Source organism: Cheilinus undulatus, linkage group 14 (assembly GCF_018320785.1).
Source record: "Cheilinus undulatus linkage group 14, ASM1832078v1, whole genome shotgun sequence".
Classification (NCBI taxonomy): Eukaryota; Metazoa; Chordata; class Actinopteri; order Labriformes; family Labridae; genus Cheilinus; species Cheilinus undulatus.
Window position 1 is genome coordinate 45,005,442 of NC_054878.1, and position 14,749 is coordinate 45,020,190.

Sequence of the window (14,749 nt, forward strand, 5' to 3'; positions counted from 1 at the left end):
ATGAAATAAATGATAATTAGTTAAAAAGGTCAAAATATAACTTGAAATTTAAAATTATGAATCTTAAAGCTCAGAATATTATATAAGAGGTCAAAATTATGAGTTGAAAGGCTCAAAGTATGAAATAAAAAGTCAAAATCCTAAGTTTGAGTCCTGCTTGTGAGATGCTAAATTGGAAATATGAAATCAAAACACAAATTAATTTCTTTTCCCACATTCCTGACTTTTTATCTAAATATTTTTACTCCTTACTTTTTCAGATTTTATGACTTAACAAGGATTTCTTAAATCATAAAGGATAAGTTCACATTTTTATACTTGAGGAAGTCTGCAGACCTCAGACTGATGGGACAGTTAGAACAGAAATATCAGACCATCTTGCGGGCCAATTTAACTGTTTCACTGGCCGGATTTGGTCCCTGGGCCTTGAGTTTGACACCCCTGCTCTAGTATAATAACCCGGACAGTTGCACCATATTGGTGGTTGACAACTTTTTCATGAACATCCTGACTTTTTCATGATCCAACAGATTTCCTGAAATGTTCCTGGACTGAGTGATTCCTGACTTTTTGAACTGAGAGGTCTCCTGAATTGTTCGGGGACTTAGAGGTTGACCTTCTCTGGAGCTTACAGGTTTTCTGACTTCTTCTAACCTGACACGCCAGATGGATTTGTTTCACTCATCTATCTGGAAAACCACTCATATACTGCGTTTGGGAAAGGGCAGAGCCTTTGACAAAAAACTCAGAGGGTGATTGGATGAACATTCTGTCTGTCTCTGCCAATCAGAGCAGCAAAACACGTGACGTAGCCGCTACCGCGGAGTAAACTCCATAGAGAACTGCATAACGTGAACCATGGTGACTGTAGACATGTCAGTACACAACTTTTATCATTTTTGAAAAGAAAAAACTCACTGCTTTTCTTTGTTCTTCTTTTAACAAAAAAATGTCGTCAAGTTCTGATAAAACTGGCGCTTTAGCAGCATCCACGTTAATGTCTTCCACCATAATTTCACTGGCTTCTTGTCGCTGCTTGCTTACGTCATGACTGCACCGTGCCTGAAAGAACTGCCCCTCATCACTGATTGGTCCTGTCACTTCCTAACCGGGCCCAAACGGTTCAGATGGGAGTTTTGCAAGACAGATTCACCAGTGAGAAACACAGAAACCAGCGTATCCATCTGCTTTGCAAGGTTAGACATCTTCATGGTCCAAGAGGTTTCCTTAATGTTTGGGGACTGAGAGATCTCCTGATTGGTTTGTGGACTTAGAGGTTTCTGGACTTTCTCTGGAACTTACAGGTTTTCTGACTTGTTTGTATACAGAGAGAGTTCCTCGATTGTTCATGGACTGAGACTTTTGTGGACCAGGATGCTTTTTGACTTAGTGGACTGAGATCATCCCTGGCTTTCTCATGAACTGAGATGATTCCTGAACTATACATGGATGGAGACTTTTTCCTCAATTGTTTGTGGTCAAAGTCATGGACCAAGACCCTTTCCTGCCTGTGTGTAGACTGAGATGTTCTCCACGTTTAAACAGCAAAGTCTCACTCTGTCCTCTGAATTATGGACAACTCCTCCTTCTCTCCGTTCCTCCTTCATGTTGGTGCTTTTGAAGCTGAATGTGGGATGAGCGTAGATGTGGGGGGCTTAGCGTCTCCGTTTCATGTGTGAGGACATTCAACTTTAATAATCTCATGATCTCAGACACAGAGAGCTCTTCCTCAGGAGGATGAATTAACACACGATGAAGGCCTGCGTTCAAAGGCACCCCACCCTCCTCTCCGTCCGTCCTCTGTGCTCTCTGTACCATGAACAGCAGCTAATGCATACATATCAGATGGGGGGGGTGACTTTGCCACTGTGGGGTTTGTCAGCGATAATTACAACTGAAACTCGGCAGCTTCCAAACAGAGACGCTGTGAAATCAGCTGACACCAGCCAACACCTCCAGTAACCCCCGACACCCTCGGCACCGCCCCCGCCGCCACCGCCCCCACCGAAGGAGCTCCGTTGGCTGTTTCCATGTCACATGCCTTCAGGGCTTTTCCTTTTAAATGAATGTTGGCACTGGGGCAGCAGCTTGTAGGCCTTTTTTTCTATTTGTCGCAGTGATGCGGGGTCCTTTCTGAGCTGGAGGGATCGACCCTCCACCCCTGCAGTTTAAAACCCTCAACACTCATTTTCAGCGATCAGACTGACAATCTGAGCTCTACAGAAGCCATCACACCATTTCAACCGTGCTACTCTTTATCTGAGAGCTGGATGTGAGACGGGGGTGTTAAATGCTCGGGGCAAATGATGCAGAGATGAGCAGCGAGGTAGAGAAGTCTGAGAAGCTGTTGCTCCTTAAAAGTGTTTTAAAAGCTTCTTTTTTCCCAGAGCTGGATTTCAAAGATGACAGTGATGTGAGTCACATGATTTCACGTCAGGTTTCAATCTGAAACCAAGAGAAGTGTGTCGGTATCTGAGTGAGAGGTTTCATCAGGAGGGTCTTCAGGATGTAAGGCCCTGCACCACACCTCCATTACAAATAAGACCCGCTAAAAGATTTAAGGTAAAGCACAGTAAGTATAAGTGCCAGGACTCCCCTTAAACATCTGTTTTCAGTGTGTCACACAATCCCAGAACTAAGCCAGCTGATCAGCGTGGACATGACAGATTAGATCAAAATAAACTTCAGGTTTGTTGGGGAAAGACTCTGCAGAAGTTCAAACCGTTTCTACTCAGCCGTTAGTCGTCACTTGTTTATGGTCACATATTATGCAAAATACACTTTATCGGGCTTTTCTAATAAAAAATGTGCCACTGGCCTGTCCACAAACCCCCCAGAATCAAAAAAATTTCACCCCCTCTTTCTCCACTTTTCTACTGAGGTGAAATGGACGTGTTTATTTTTTTAATACGCACAAGCGAGATACAAAATCGCCATTTAGTATCACGCGCGCACATTTTATTTGGATCTCGCGTGTGATTTCTCTGTATCTCACATGCGAGTTGTACATATACTATTTCATTCGCAAGAGATACGAATAAAACCCACACACGAGATTCTAAAATGCATGCACTAGATACAGAAATCATGTGCACGAGATTTTTTTTCAGCAACAAACTTCACAGGCATGTTTTGGAGACCAGTGTTAATTTCGTCGACTAAAACTATGACTAAAAATGTTCGTCGACAGCCTTTTTCCATCCAAAACACTGCAAATAGAGACAGAGAATGGGAATGACAAACACCACGGAGGCAGAGACATAGTAGAAGCCTAGAGTAGAAGCCATGGGGAAAAAAAGCACAGCCAATGGTGGTGGAATCTGCCTGGTGATGTCAGAATATGCAAATTAGATGAGTGAATTTACCCCCATCACAAAGTTTGGGTCATACTGAAGAGTTTCCTCATTTACAGTATGCCTTTATCTCTAACCACTTTCAAGCTACAGTCTTTTGAAATCTTGATATCAAAATTGAATATTTTCTTGAAAAAACTCTGGCACCCGAAGGGTTAAACCACACTTTAAAGTTTAATGATGAGCAAAGACTTCAGCTGAAGCAACTCTTTAAGTCCTGGCAAAAACTCTGTAAACTGATTTGAACGTACGGCTTAAGGCGACCACCATGTCAGAGCTCTAGTGTATTTTATTACAGATTAAGATTAGAGCATCGTCTCTTATATAGCGAGCCAAATCCAAACTAAAAACATGGACTCCTTTCAGCACCAATAAAGGCCCCTTCCTCCCATGAAGCCCTGGGTTAGTCAGTCCCTCTTCCCCCCTCCTACAGCACCCATGTGCATCAAAAATGACTAATGTAATATCATTATAATATTTTAACATAAGTCCTGTAAATACCCAGCTGTGGTAAACCGTCTTGTTATGAGGTACAACAACTGCTCTTCTTCCTTCTTCTCCTCTGCGGTAACGCTCACATTTTGTCTGGGATTTCTCTCCTCACAAACAGACAGATGGAGGCAAAACATCTCTGGCTGCCATATTGTGATGACTCCCACTCGTCTGCCAACGTTCTCACATTGCTTCATGTTAACACGGCCGTCTCCTGTTGAACTTCCAACTGTCGACTCCTCGCTGTCTGCTGGCAGAGCGCCTGAACTCCCCGTCTCTGCATCCTCTCCGTGTTCAACAGCTTCTTTGTTTTCTGGCTCATGTTTCTCTGACTTCATCTTTTTGACAGTCAGATATTTGTTGTTATATTCTTTGTTTCTCAGAAATATAAAGAGCCATCAGGTTTCATTTTCACCTTTGAAAGCACCCTGTCTTTACTAATTCACTCTCATTTCATTATGGGCACACACTGGGTGGTGGTGGGGTGAATATCTTACTCCTATAAATGGCGGTGTGTCTGTCTGTGTTGATTTGGACACCACACTGTTGATCTAACTGTCTCGGATACTTCTCAGAAGACTACTTGGCTGTATTGGTTTGAAACTGGTGCCATAAAAAAATGCATAACTATGTACAGATTTTCAATAAAATCCTAAAATGTCATCACTCATGGACTTCTCTTGTGTTATGAAGTGACTGTGGAATGTCAATACACCTTAGTGCCAACAGAGGGCACCAGAGTGAGGTGCACACAGTAAGTAACCTGAAGTGTAGCGGCCTGAAGGGTGGAAGTTGTTACCACCGTGTGAGCCATGTTTTAACGTACAAAGATGTTGTATTAAAGTCAGCTCAGCTGAGGAAAAAGCGTACTTCATTGACAACAAAGAAATCCCATATGGGGACAAAGATAAGAGCCAACGATACAGGCCAAGGAAGAATGTCAGCAATGAATGTTGACTACCGTGCTGGTTTTGCGAGTTAAGGGAAGCTAACCTTTTGCTAGGTGACAACATGCCACTCGCTACGACCTTGGCTGCTCCAGTGGGTACTGTTGCTTCACTCGAAAGCAAGTCATTGCTGTAGGAAGAATACTGAGAAATTCTGGACTATTTGTGGCAAACAACATTGATAGAGCAGAGAAGAAACATTCTGCTAAGTGGTTCAGTGCACAGACATATGAACTGGTAAGAAATTTACTCCATCCATCCATCTCCGTCTGCTTGTCCGAGGCCAGGTCGCAGTGGTAGCAGGCTTAGCAAGTCAACCCAGACATCCTTCTCCCCAGCAACACTTTCCAACTCTTTCAGGCAGATCCCAAGACGTCCCAGACCAGACAAGGTATATGATCTCTCCAGCGCATTCTGGGTCTTTCTCTAGGTCTCCTCCCATCCAGGCATACCTTGAGACCTTCCCAAGGGGGCGCCCGTGAGGCATCCTGGTCAGAAGCCCAAAAAGTATAACCTTGCAAAGCAGATGGATACTACCATTTCCTTGTTTTTCACTGGCATATCCATCTTGCAAAGCTCCCATCTGAACCGTTTAGGCCCGGTTAGAAAGTTTTGCGTTATTCCTCGGTAGCTGCACACTCATAGCTCAATAGCTGCTACGTCAGTGCTTTGTTGCTCTGATTGGCCCGTAGAGATGTGACGGACATAACGCTCATCCAACCACACTCACAGTTTTTTTTTTTCAAAGCCTCTGCCTTTTCTCAAACGTTTTCCATTCAAGCTTTCGCAAATGGATGTGTGAAAGAAATCCATCTGATGTGTCAGGTTACGAAAACTATAAAAAATATAATTTATTAGTTAAAACTTTAAAGTCTGATTGTTAAATTATACACAAATTAATTACGTAAAACTCATCCATCTTCTTCCGCTTATCTGGGGTCAGGCCATAGTGGTAACAAGCGAAGAGGGTGAACCCAGACGGTCCTCTCCACCACAACACTTTCCTGTTCCTACTGAGGTTTTTGAAGGCACTCCCTGGCCAGTTGAGAACAGTATATAATTCCTCCAGTGAGTGCTGGGTCTGAATCAGGGTTCAAACTGAGGGTTAAGGGGAGAATTGAGATTCAGCCAAATGCTCAGGAACCAGTCTGGTCTTCATAACTCATCTGCAGGCGTCACTTGTCAAAATGCACAAAATGTTGTGTTGTCTTGCTTATTTCAGTAAGACAATGTCGAGCCAGGAGTTACAACAGCATGGCTTCAGAGTGAAAGAGGGCTGAGCCTATGACCTGCAGGGAAAAACCAAGGATGGAACGTTTTATAGACTTTAAAGGATGGCATCATCCCTGTGGTCTTTTGCTCTAAAAAGCAGAAACCTCTGGAGCTACCAGTGTGAGAGCATGGAAGAAAATTAGCACAGTTAGCCTGGTTACCACTATTAAGTCGGCTCCTTTTCTAACTGCATGTAAACGTACCAAGTATATCGGGATGAAACCATGCAGAGTGTGTGAGCGTGCTCTCTGCAGGGAGCTGCAGGCTAATCGAGCCTTCAAAGATACTCAGATAAAAGCAGAGTGACTCCACTGCCTCCCCTCAGCCCTCACCACCCACCCACAGATGCATGCAGGGAAGTCTTTGAAGTGAATGCTGGGTAAAACGGACCCTGAGACTCATCTGAAGAGCCTCAGCGGAGCTTCAGTTGGGTTTGAGAAGCAGAAGTGGGAGGAGGGCAGAGGTTCACGGAGCTCAGTATTTATGGAGGGTTTACAGCAGCTCACAGGTGTTCTCTCACCTGCTCTCTCTACAGAATGTTAATAATTGATGGTGGTGTGATGTCACCAGCTGCTTTAATGATGTGGAGCCTTCTGTTGGCACTGCAGACTCCATGAGGAAACAAAGGAAACCCAGACTCTAACTAAAAAAATCCTCCAGTGGCACTCAACAATAAGTTACAACCCCAATTCCAAAAAAGATGGGACAATGATTTTCAAATCTTGTAAACCTGAGACATTTTACCATTTCATGAAAAATCTTGACACGAAGGGAATGTTACATGTGTAAACCTGCCTAGATCAAACTGTCCTCACAAACTGAGTGAGCGTGCAAGAAGGAGACTAGTGAGAGAGGCCACCAAGACACCTTTGACTACTCTGAAGGAGTTCCAACCTTCAGCAGCTGAGATGGGAGAGACTCTGCAGACAACAACTGTTGGCCGGGTTCTTCACCAGTCAGAGCTTTATGGGAGAGTGGCAAAGAGAAAGACAAGAAGAAGAAAGAAGAAGAAAACTCAGATTCAATCTGGACTAGAGTTCACCAGAAGGCATGTGGGAGACTCCACGGTCAAGAGGAAGAAAGTTCTTTGGTCTGATGAGACCAAAAAACACACTGCACATCACCACAAACACACCATCCCCTCTGTGGAGCACGGTGGTGGCAGCATCATGCTGTGGGGATGAACGTAGCAAAATGGTTTAAAGACAACAAGGTGAATGTTCTGGAGAGGCTGAGTCAAAGCCCAGACCTCAATCCGATTGAGACTTTGTGTCTGGACTTGAAAAGGGCTGTTCATACCTGATCCCTGTGCAGTGCTAGAGCAGTTTAGTAAAGAAGAATGGAGAAAAATTTCAGTGTCCAGATGTTTGAGCTTGATTGAGATCTATCCACACACACTCAGAGCTGTGACTGCAGCCAAAGGTGACTCTACTAAATACTGACCTGAAATAGGTGAACATTTATGCAGCAAATTATTCTAGCTTACAGATTTTTTTTTCATTTAACTGGCATTACTTTGTAGAAATCTGTTTTCACTTTGATATCAAGGAGGATTTTTCTGTCAAAAAAGCCACATTTTATCGGCCATGATTGATTTAAAAATTTAATGAAATAGTAAAAAATCAATAAAAGGAGGTGAATACTCCTTATACTCTCTGTACATGCTACCCTGGCTGGTAGGTAGGTTGAGCACACATGGTGGGCGTTTAATTTCCAGCTCTGCTGCATAATGAGGAGAGTAGAACAGGTGGGTTGATTCGGCGGTTTCTGCAGCACAGCTGATGTTCTCACTCTGATTTCAGTGTCACAACGCCGTACAGAGGTCTGGTAGATCATTTGAGTCACACCCCGGACATCACGCCGTCTCTGTTCACTCACCATCAGTAATTCAGCAGCAATTAATCCAGATGAGAAACAAACTGAGCAGAAATCCTTGTCACAGTCAAACCCCTCTGAACCCTGAAGGCCTCGCTGCTCCGCTGCTCTCTGACAGCTCCAACCACTCACAGTGGATAAAAATAGTAAATCTGCCAATTAAGGTCTGTACGCAGAGAGGAGTGAGGGTTTTGCATTAGGACGGGTTCTCACCACTGAATCTGGAAGATCTCATGAAACTGCAGAAACTACTTTTTTTAAATCGCTTAGATTCATTCATGAGATTCAGTGAAAATAATCTATATTTAAAGTTTCCTAGCAGTAAAACTCCTTTAAAATCCTTTAAGCACAGGTAACATCTGTAAAGTATGAACAGATTCAGTCATGGACGAAAGTATTGGCACCCCTGGAATTTTTCCAGAAAATACACCATTTCTCCCAGAAATTGTTGCAATTACAAATGTTTTTGGTATACACATGTTTATTTCCTTTATGTTCATTGGAACAACACAAAAAAAAAACAGAAAAAAAAAAAATCAAAATTGACATAATTTTACACAAAACTCAAAAAATGGGCCGGACAAAATGATTGGCACCCTCAACTAAATATTTGGTTGCACACCCTTGGAAAAAAATAAGTGACACTAATCACTTCCTCTAACCATCAACAAGCTTCTTACACCTCTCAAGAGGAATTTTGGACCACTCTTCTTGGGTGAGCTGCTCCAGGTCTCTCAGATTTGAAGGGTGCTTCTTCAACAGCAGTTTTGAGATCTCTCCATAGGTGTTCAATGGGATTTAGATCCAGACTCATTGCTGGCCACTTCAGAACTCTCCAGCGCTTTGTCCAACCATTTCTTGGTGCTTTTTGAGGTATGTTTGGGGTCATTGTCCTGCTGGAACACCCATGACCTCTGACGCAGACCCAGCTTTCTGACACTAGGCCCTACATTGCACCCCAACATCTTTTGAAAGTCTCCAGATTTCATACTGTAACAATTCTTTTAGACATACAGGAGAGTTTGTTTACCTGCTTGACATGTTTCAGCTACTTCCTGTAGCTTTTGTCAGAAGCGTCACATGATGGTGATGTGACGCCTTCTCCAGGACTGCATCCCATGTGTTTGAAAAGGTGTGGGCTCCCTCGTCATGATTTAGATTTCATGATTCCTTGCACACAGTCAAGGCACCCAGTGCCAGAGGCAGCAAAATAACCCTAAAACATCCTTGAACCTCCACCATGTCTGACTGTAGGTACTGTGTTCTTTTCTTTGTACGCCTCATTCTGTTTTCTGTAAACAGTAGAATGATGTGCTTTTCCAAAAAGCTCTACCTTAGTCTCATCTGTCCACAAAATGTTCTCCAGAAGGATTGAGGCTTACTCAGGTACATTTTTGCAAACTCCAGTCTGGCTTTTTTATGTCTCTTTGTCAGCAGTGGGGTTCTCCTCGGTCTCCTGCCATAGTGCTTCATCTCATTCAGATGACCACATATGGTCCCAGCTGACACTTTTGCACCCTGAGTCTGCAGGACAGCCTGAATTTGTGTGCAAGATGACTGAGGATGTTTATCCACCGTTCCAACTATCCTGCGTTTCATTCTTTTGTCAGTTTTTCTCTTTCATCCACGTCCAGGGAGATTAGCCACAGCTCCATGGTTATGAACTTCTTGATTATATTACACACAGTGGACAAAGGAATCTCAAGATCTCTGGAGATGGTCTTTAACCTTGAGATTGTTCATATTTTTCCACAATTTTGCTTCTTAAGTCCTGAAAACAATTCTGGGCTCTTCTTTCTCTTCTCCATGCTTGGTGTGACACACACAGGCACACAACACAAAGGTTGAGTCGACTTTTAGACATTCTGACTGGCTTCAGGTGTGATTTCTAGATTGCCAGCACCTGTTACTGCCACAGGTGAGTTTAAATGAGCATCACATGCTGGAAATAAAATGATTTAGCCACAGTTTTAGAAGGGTGACAATAATTTTTTCTGGCCCATTTTTTGAGTTTTGTGTAAAATCATGTCAATTTTGTCTATTTTCTTCTGTTTTTGTGTGTGTGTGTGGGTGTGTGTGTGTGTGTGTTGCTCCAATGCACATAAAGGAAACACACGTGTATACCAAAAACATTTGTAATTGCAACAATTTCTGGGAGAAATGGTGTATTTTCTGGAAAAATTCCAGGGGTGCCAATACTTTTGTCAATGACTGTATAATACAATATCACACCAAATTGCAATACTCTTTATCATCCCTGTCAGTAAATTGGCCTTGGACACAAATTGCTTCACAACAGCTGCCACCACAAAGGGCAGTGTTTTTAATGTGAATTATTCTATTAAAATGGGAATAAAGAGTAGGTTAAAGTTCTGAGGAGCGATGCGATCACTGACCTGATGAAGAAGGAAGCGGCAGCAGACGGAGGATGACTGGTCTGCGTGGCGATGCTGTGAGCTTCTGGTTTAACATCCTGACACAATCTCTTCATGGTGACATAATCTTCCTCTGCAGTGAAACCCTGAAACACGAGACACAATAGGCCAGATAAAACCATGACTGTGCTTCTATGCAGGTGACTGTTATCAAAATGAGATTAAAACTACATTATAATGGTGCAGATGTAAGGGAAAGTATAAGCTTGTTTATCTGGATTTCTTTCTGTTGATGTTTCACTTTGTTGTTGTCTGCATCATCATTTCACTCCTTCTCTTTCTCCTTTAAGCTTGTTTGATTTGTTAAACGCTGATTACTTTCTCCACGGGCCTGTGTAGATCCCAGAGGAGCTGCAGCAGCAGGAAACATGGCTGCCGCTGGCTCCTTTAGCTCGAAGTATCATTAGCAGCATGCAGAGGAAGCTCGGTAAGAAGAGGTCATTATCTAATTATCTCTGGTCATTAACGTGTTCACTGGCATCCAAACATCCTATAATGCTCAGTCACAATATGGCATCCTTAAAGAACAGAGGGCCTGGGTTTAAATGAGCTAATTTGCAGTCATTTAGGGGAACATCAGCCCCGTTCATGTACATTGGTATCTAACACTAATGCGTTTTATTGTGGCTACGTTAGCTCTGTAGCTACAATAGCTATGTTATCTACACTATATTGCCAAAAGTATTCACTCAGCCATCCAAATAATTGAAATTAAGTGTTCCAATCACTTCCATGTCCACAGGTGTACAAAATCAAGCACCTAGGCATGCAGACTGTTTCTACAAACATTTGTGAAAGAATGGCTCGCTCTCAGTGAATTCCAGCGTGGTACTTCTGCTTTATTAAATTTTTTCAATCAGGTTTTTCAAGTCCGGTTTTTAACTTTTAAATGTTCATTTCCAAACCTTGAACAGAAGTTTAACTGTTTAACTTATAAAAAAGTTTTTATGCACAAGTTTTTGTTTAGTGCACAGAGGGTGTGAACTGCAGCGTTCTTTCTCTACCAACAGGTCCTTTAGAGTAAAATTATACCATTGTATGTAATAGTAAACCCACAGTTGTAGCTAACCAGCCCTCATGCTTTCATTAGCATGAATTTAAGTGTTAAAAATCAGGACACAGCAGTTTCTCAGTTCTGTCCTGTAAATACTCATTAAAACTCACATGCATGTTAATGTAATTGTTGGATTAGGAGTTAATTATCTGAATCCATGACCTATCACATTATCAGTAATTTGATTTATGGGTTTTTTTTGTTGTGTGTGACCTGGTTCTGTCAGGACACAGCTCTTTCTAATCCTCCCTCCTCTTCTCGTATGTTTTTCTCTATTTTTTCTCCGTTCATCTTTAGGCAGAGATCTGTGGCCTGGTTATGGTGGATTATCTTGGAACAGGAAGCAGTAACCAGGAGTCCATTATTCAGCGGTTTCACTGAGACACGCTCTGCTAACAGCTAACAGGATTACACAGAGAGCTGCGGGCGGGCCGAGCATACGGCCAGAACGAAACCAGCGAGACACAAATGTGAGCCAGGAAACATGGGGACATGGATTCATTTCATGTTGGTGGATTTAAATGATCTAAAGAAAGTGATGTGGTTGGTTTAGTGGGTGTTTGGTGTTTGGTTTGTTTGCTTTTATTTGACAAAATGTTTCTGAAAGCTGCAGGTTCTAAGGCTGGAAACGTCCGTGATGGTTTCACAACTTCACTGATTTTAAAAACATCAGAGAGCGCAGACATAAGGACAGATTTAACTGAAATTTAACATTATAATCCTCTGAATGAATACATGAGACGAGGTCAGACCATGAGACCAGACCTGATGTTTGTAGTGACAGTTTCACAGTGGAAGTCTGGCAGAAACTCACAAGATCAAACAGGACTTTAGACGATAAAAACAACTATGGAGGACAGTTGGCGTTGTCGGCTGGATGTCCTGAACTGTGTTCTGTTTTGTTATCAGGTCAGGTACTACTCCACCAGAAGAATCACTAACTGGAGGCCTTGCTACAGAATCAACTCGGCCCCTCAAAACACAGAGAGTGGACCCTCTGTAGTTGTGATTCATCGATGATGGCATGTGTTGGATAATTAGCATTGGAGCTAGCATTGGTGCTAGCTAACATTGGTGCTGGCTATCACAGGTGCTAGCTATCATTGCTGCTAGCTATCATAGGTGCTAGCTATCATTGCTGCTAGCTATCATTGCTGCTAGCATTCATAGGTGCTAGCTATCAATGGTGCTAGCTATCATAGGTGCTAGCTATCATTGGTGCTAGCTATCATAGGTGCTAGCTATCATAGGTGCTAGCTATCAATGGTGCTAGCTATCATTGGTGCTAGCTATCGTTGGTTGTAGCTATTATAGGTGCTAGCTATCATTGGTGTTGGCTATCATTGGTGCTAGCTATCATTGGTGCTAGCTATTATTGGTGCTAGCTATCATTTGTTCTATCTATCATTGGTGCTGGTTATCATTGGTGCTAGCTATTATTGGTGTTGGCTATCATTAGTGCTAGCTATCATAGGTGCTGGCTATCATTGGTGCTAGCTATTATTGGTGCTAGCTATCATTAGTGCTAGCTATCATTGGTGCTAGCTATCATTGGTTCTAGCTATCATTGGTGCTAGCAAACATAGGTGCTAGCTATCATAGGTGCTAGCTATCATTGGTTTTTAGCCATCAATTTTCCTAGATATCATTGGTTTTTAGCTATCATTTGTGCTAGATATCATTGGTTTTTAGCTATCATTTGTGCTAGCTATCATTAGTGCTAGCTATCATTTGTGCTAGCTATCATTGGTGCTAGCTATCATTGGTTTTTAGCTAGCATTGGTGCTAGCTATTTTGTTTCCTGTTGTCTTTTTTTTGACCATTTTCCCCCTAATTTAAAAATGTTTGCCCCTTTTACCAATTATTGCCATTTTCTTGCCTATTTTTCATTCCTTACCACTTGTTGTCCTTTTAAGACCCTTTCTCCTTGCCTCTCCTTGTACATTTTTACAACTTTTGCACCTATTTTTTGCCACCTTTTGTCAACTCTTTTTTTGCTTTTTGGCCATTTTTCCACTTTGGTCCAGTTTAACCACGTTTTTTAGTTGTTTTTTTTGGGGGGGGGGGGGTGTTCTTTTGTTGACAATTTTTACGATTTTTTTTATTTATTTTTTTTTTGCCACTTTTGCAGCTTTTTGCCCTTTTGCCAATTTCTTTTCACAATTATTTAATTATACTTTGATAAGAAGTTATCATTCAGGTTAAAAATAAGATGTGGTTATGACAGCTGAACTTTACAAAGAATTATGCTTCTGACCTACATGAGCCCCTCGGTTTGGCTGGGCCCCAGGAAGTTATTCTCGCTATCCTCCTTTAAGGGCAGCAGGAAGTGCACTACACACGGATAAAGGTCAAATTTTGGTGTTTCTTGCCAAAGGACAGATTGTGCATTTAAATGAACTAGTCCACAGGGTTAAGGTCTGCCCCTCCACACAATCTGATGCTCATTTCATGGTTTTCCTGTCGATTATAAGTGGCCACTAACACCTCTAACATAGAACTTCCTACCGTCTTTGAATTTAACATGATAAAAATATCAGTCGAGCAGCGATCACTTCAGTATCTTAGCATTTTGATTTGTCATACTACCACCTAGTGGTGACAGCTAGTGCTACCTCATATACAAAATGTAATATGGTAATAATTTCCTTCAGTGCTGCTTGCAGCCCCAGTTTATGATTACATTCTGGTTCACTTAGGATACTGTTTTTGGTTCACTTTTATCATTTATTTTTTATGGGGTGTTAATGTCCCTTTATGCTCACCGTAGCGTTCTGTTGCTCTGGTCTGCTGCAGGAAACTCTCCACAGCCCCTCCAGGTAGTTCTGTGCATTCAGAGGGAGGGGGGTAACAGTGGCCAGTCCTCTGGCTCCGCCCCCACCCAGGTAAGTACTCTGGACTCCGCCCCATCCCCACTGAGCCCCGTCTTCCAAATGCTCCTCTCCTGAACATCTTTGCTGCTTCACCGGGAGCTCGTCGCCCCTCCAGCTGCTCTCTGCAGCCACATGGGGGTGTGGTCGGGTGGCGGTTGCGGGTGCTGCTGGGCGAGGAGTCATCTCCCTGCCGATGCCGAGAGCTCGACGTAGAGCGAGGCGTCTCAGCTGGTGGAAGGAGGCACCACAGACGTCACAGCGAGCATCGGGAGAGGCATGGCGACCTGGGCGAGGCCAGTGGAGGCGCTGCAGCTTACTGAGGAGGAAGGAGGCGTAGGCAGGGTCCTGAAAAAAACAGAGCGGGGCGGGAGATTGAATGTGATGCTGGTGAGTTAACGGTTAATTTTAAAGATAGAGGAGGTGAAGGGTCACAATGCCACTGGTCCCT

The 14,749-nt window shown here is 42.9% G+C and overlaps 1 protein-coding gene across 1 annotated transcript in view; it reads right to left on the reverse strand.

The window, feature by feature from the left end:
• kif26aa (kinesin family member 26Aa) overlaps positions 1 to 14,484 on the reverse strand; it is a 73,378-nt gene extending 58,894 nt beyond the window's left edge. Inside the window, 2 exon segments of the mRNA XM_041805814.1 lie at positions 10,336 to 10,396; positions 14,133 to 14,484. Coding sequence (XP_041661748.1) covers positions 10,336 to 10,396; positions 14,133 to 14,484 — 413 coding nt within the window.
• Positions 14,485 to 14,749: the final 265 nt, after the last annotated feature.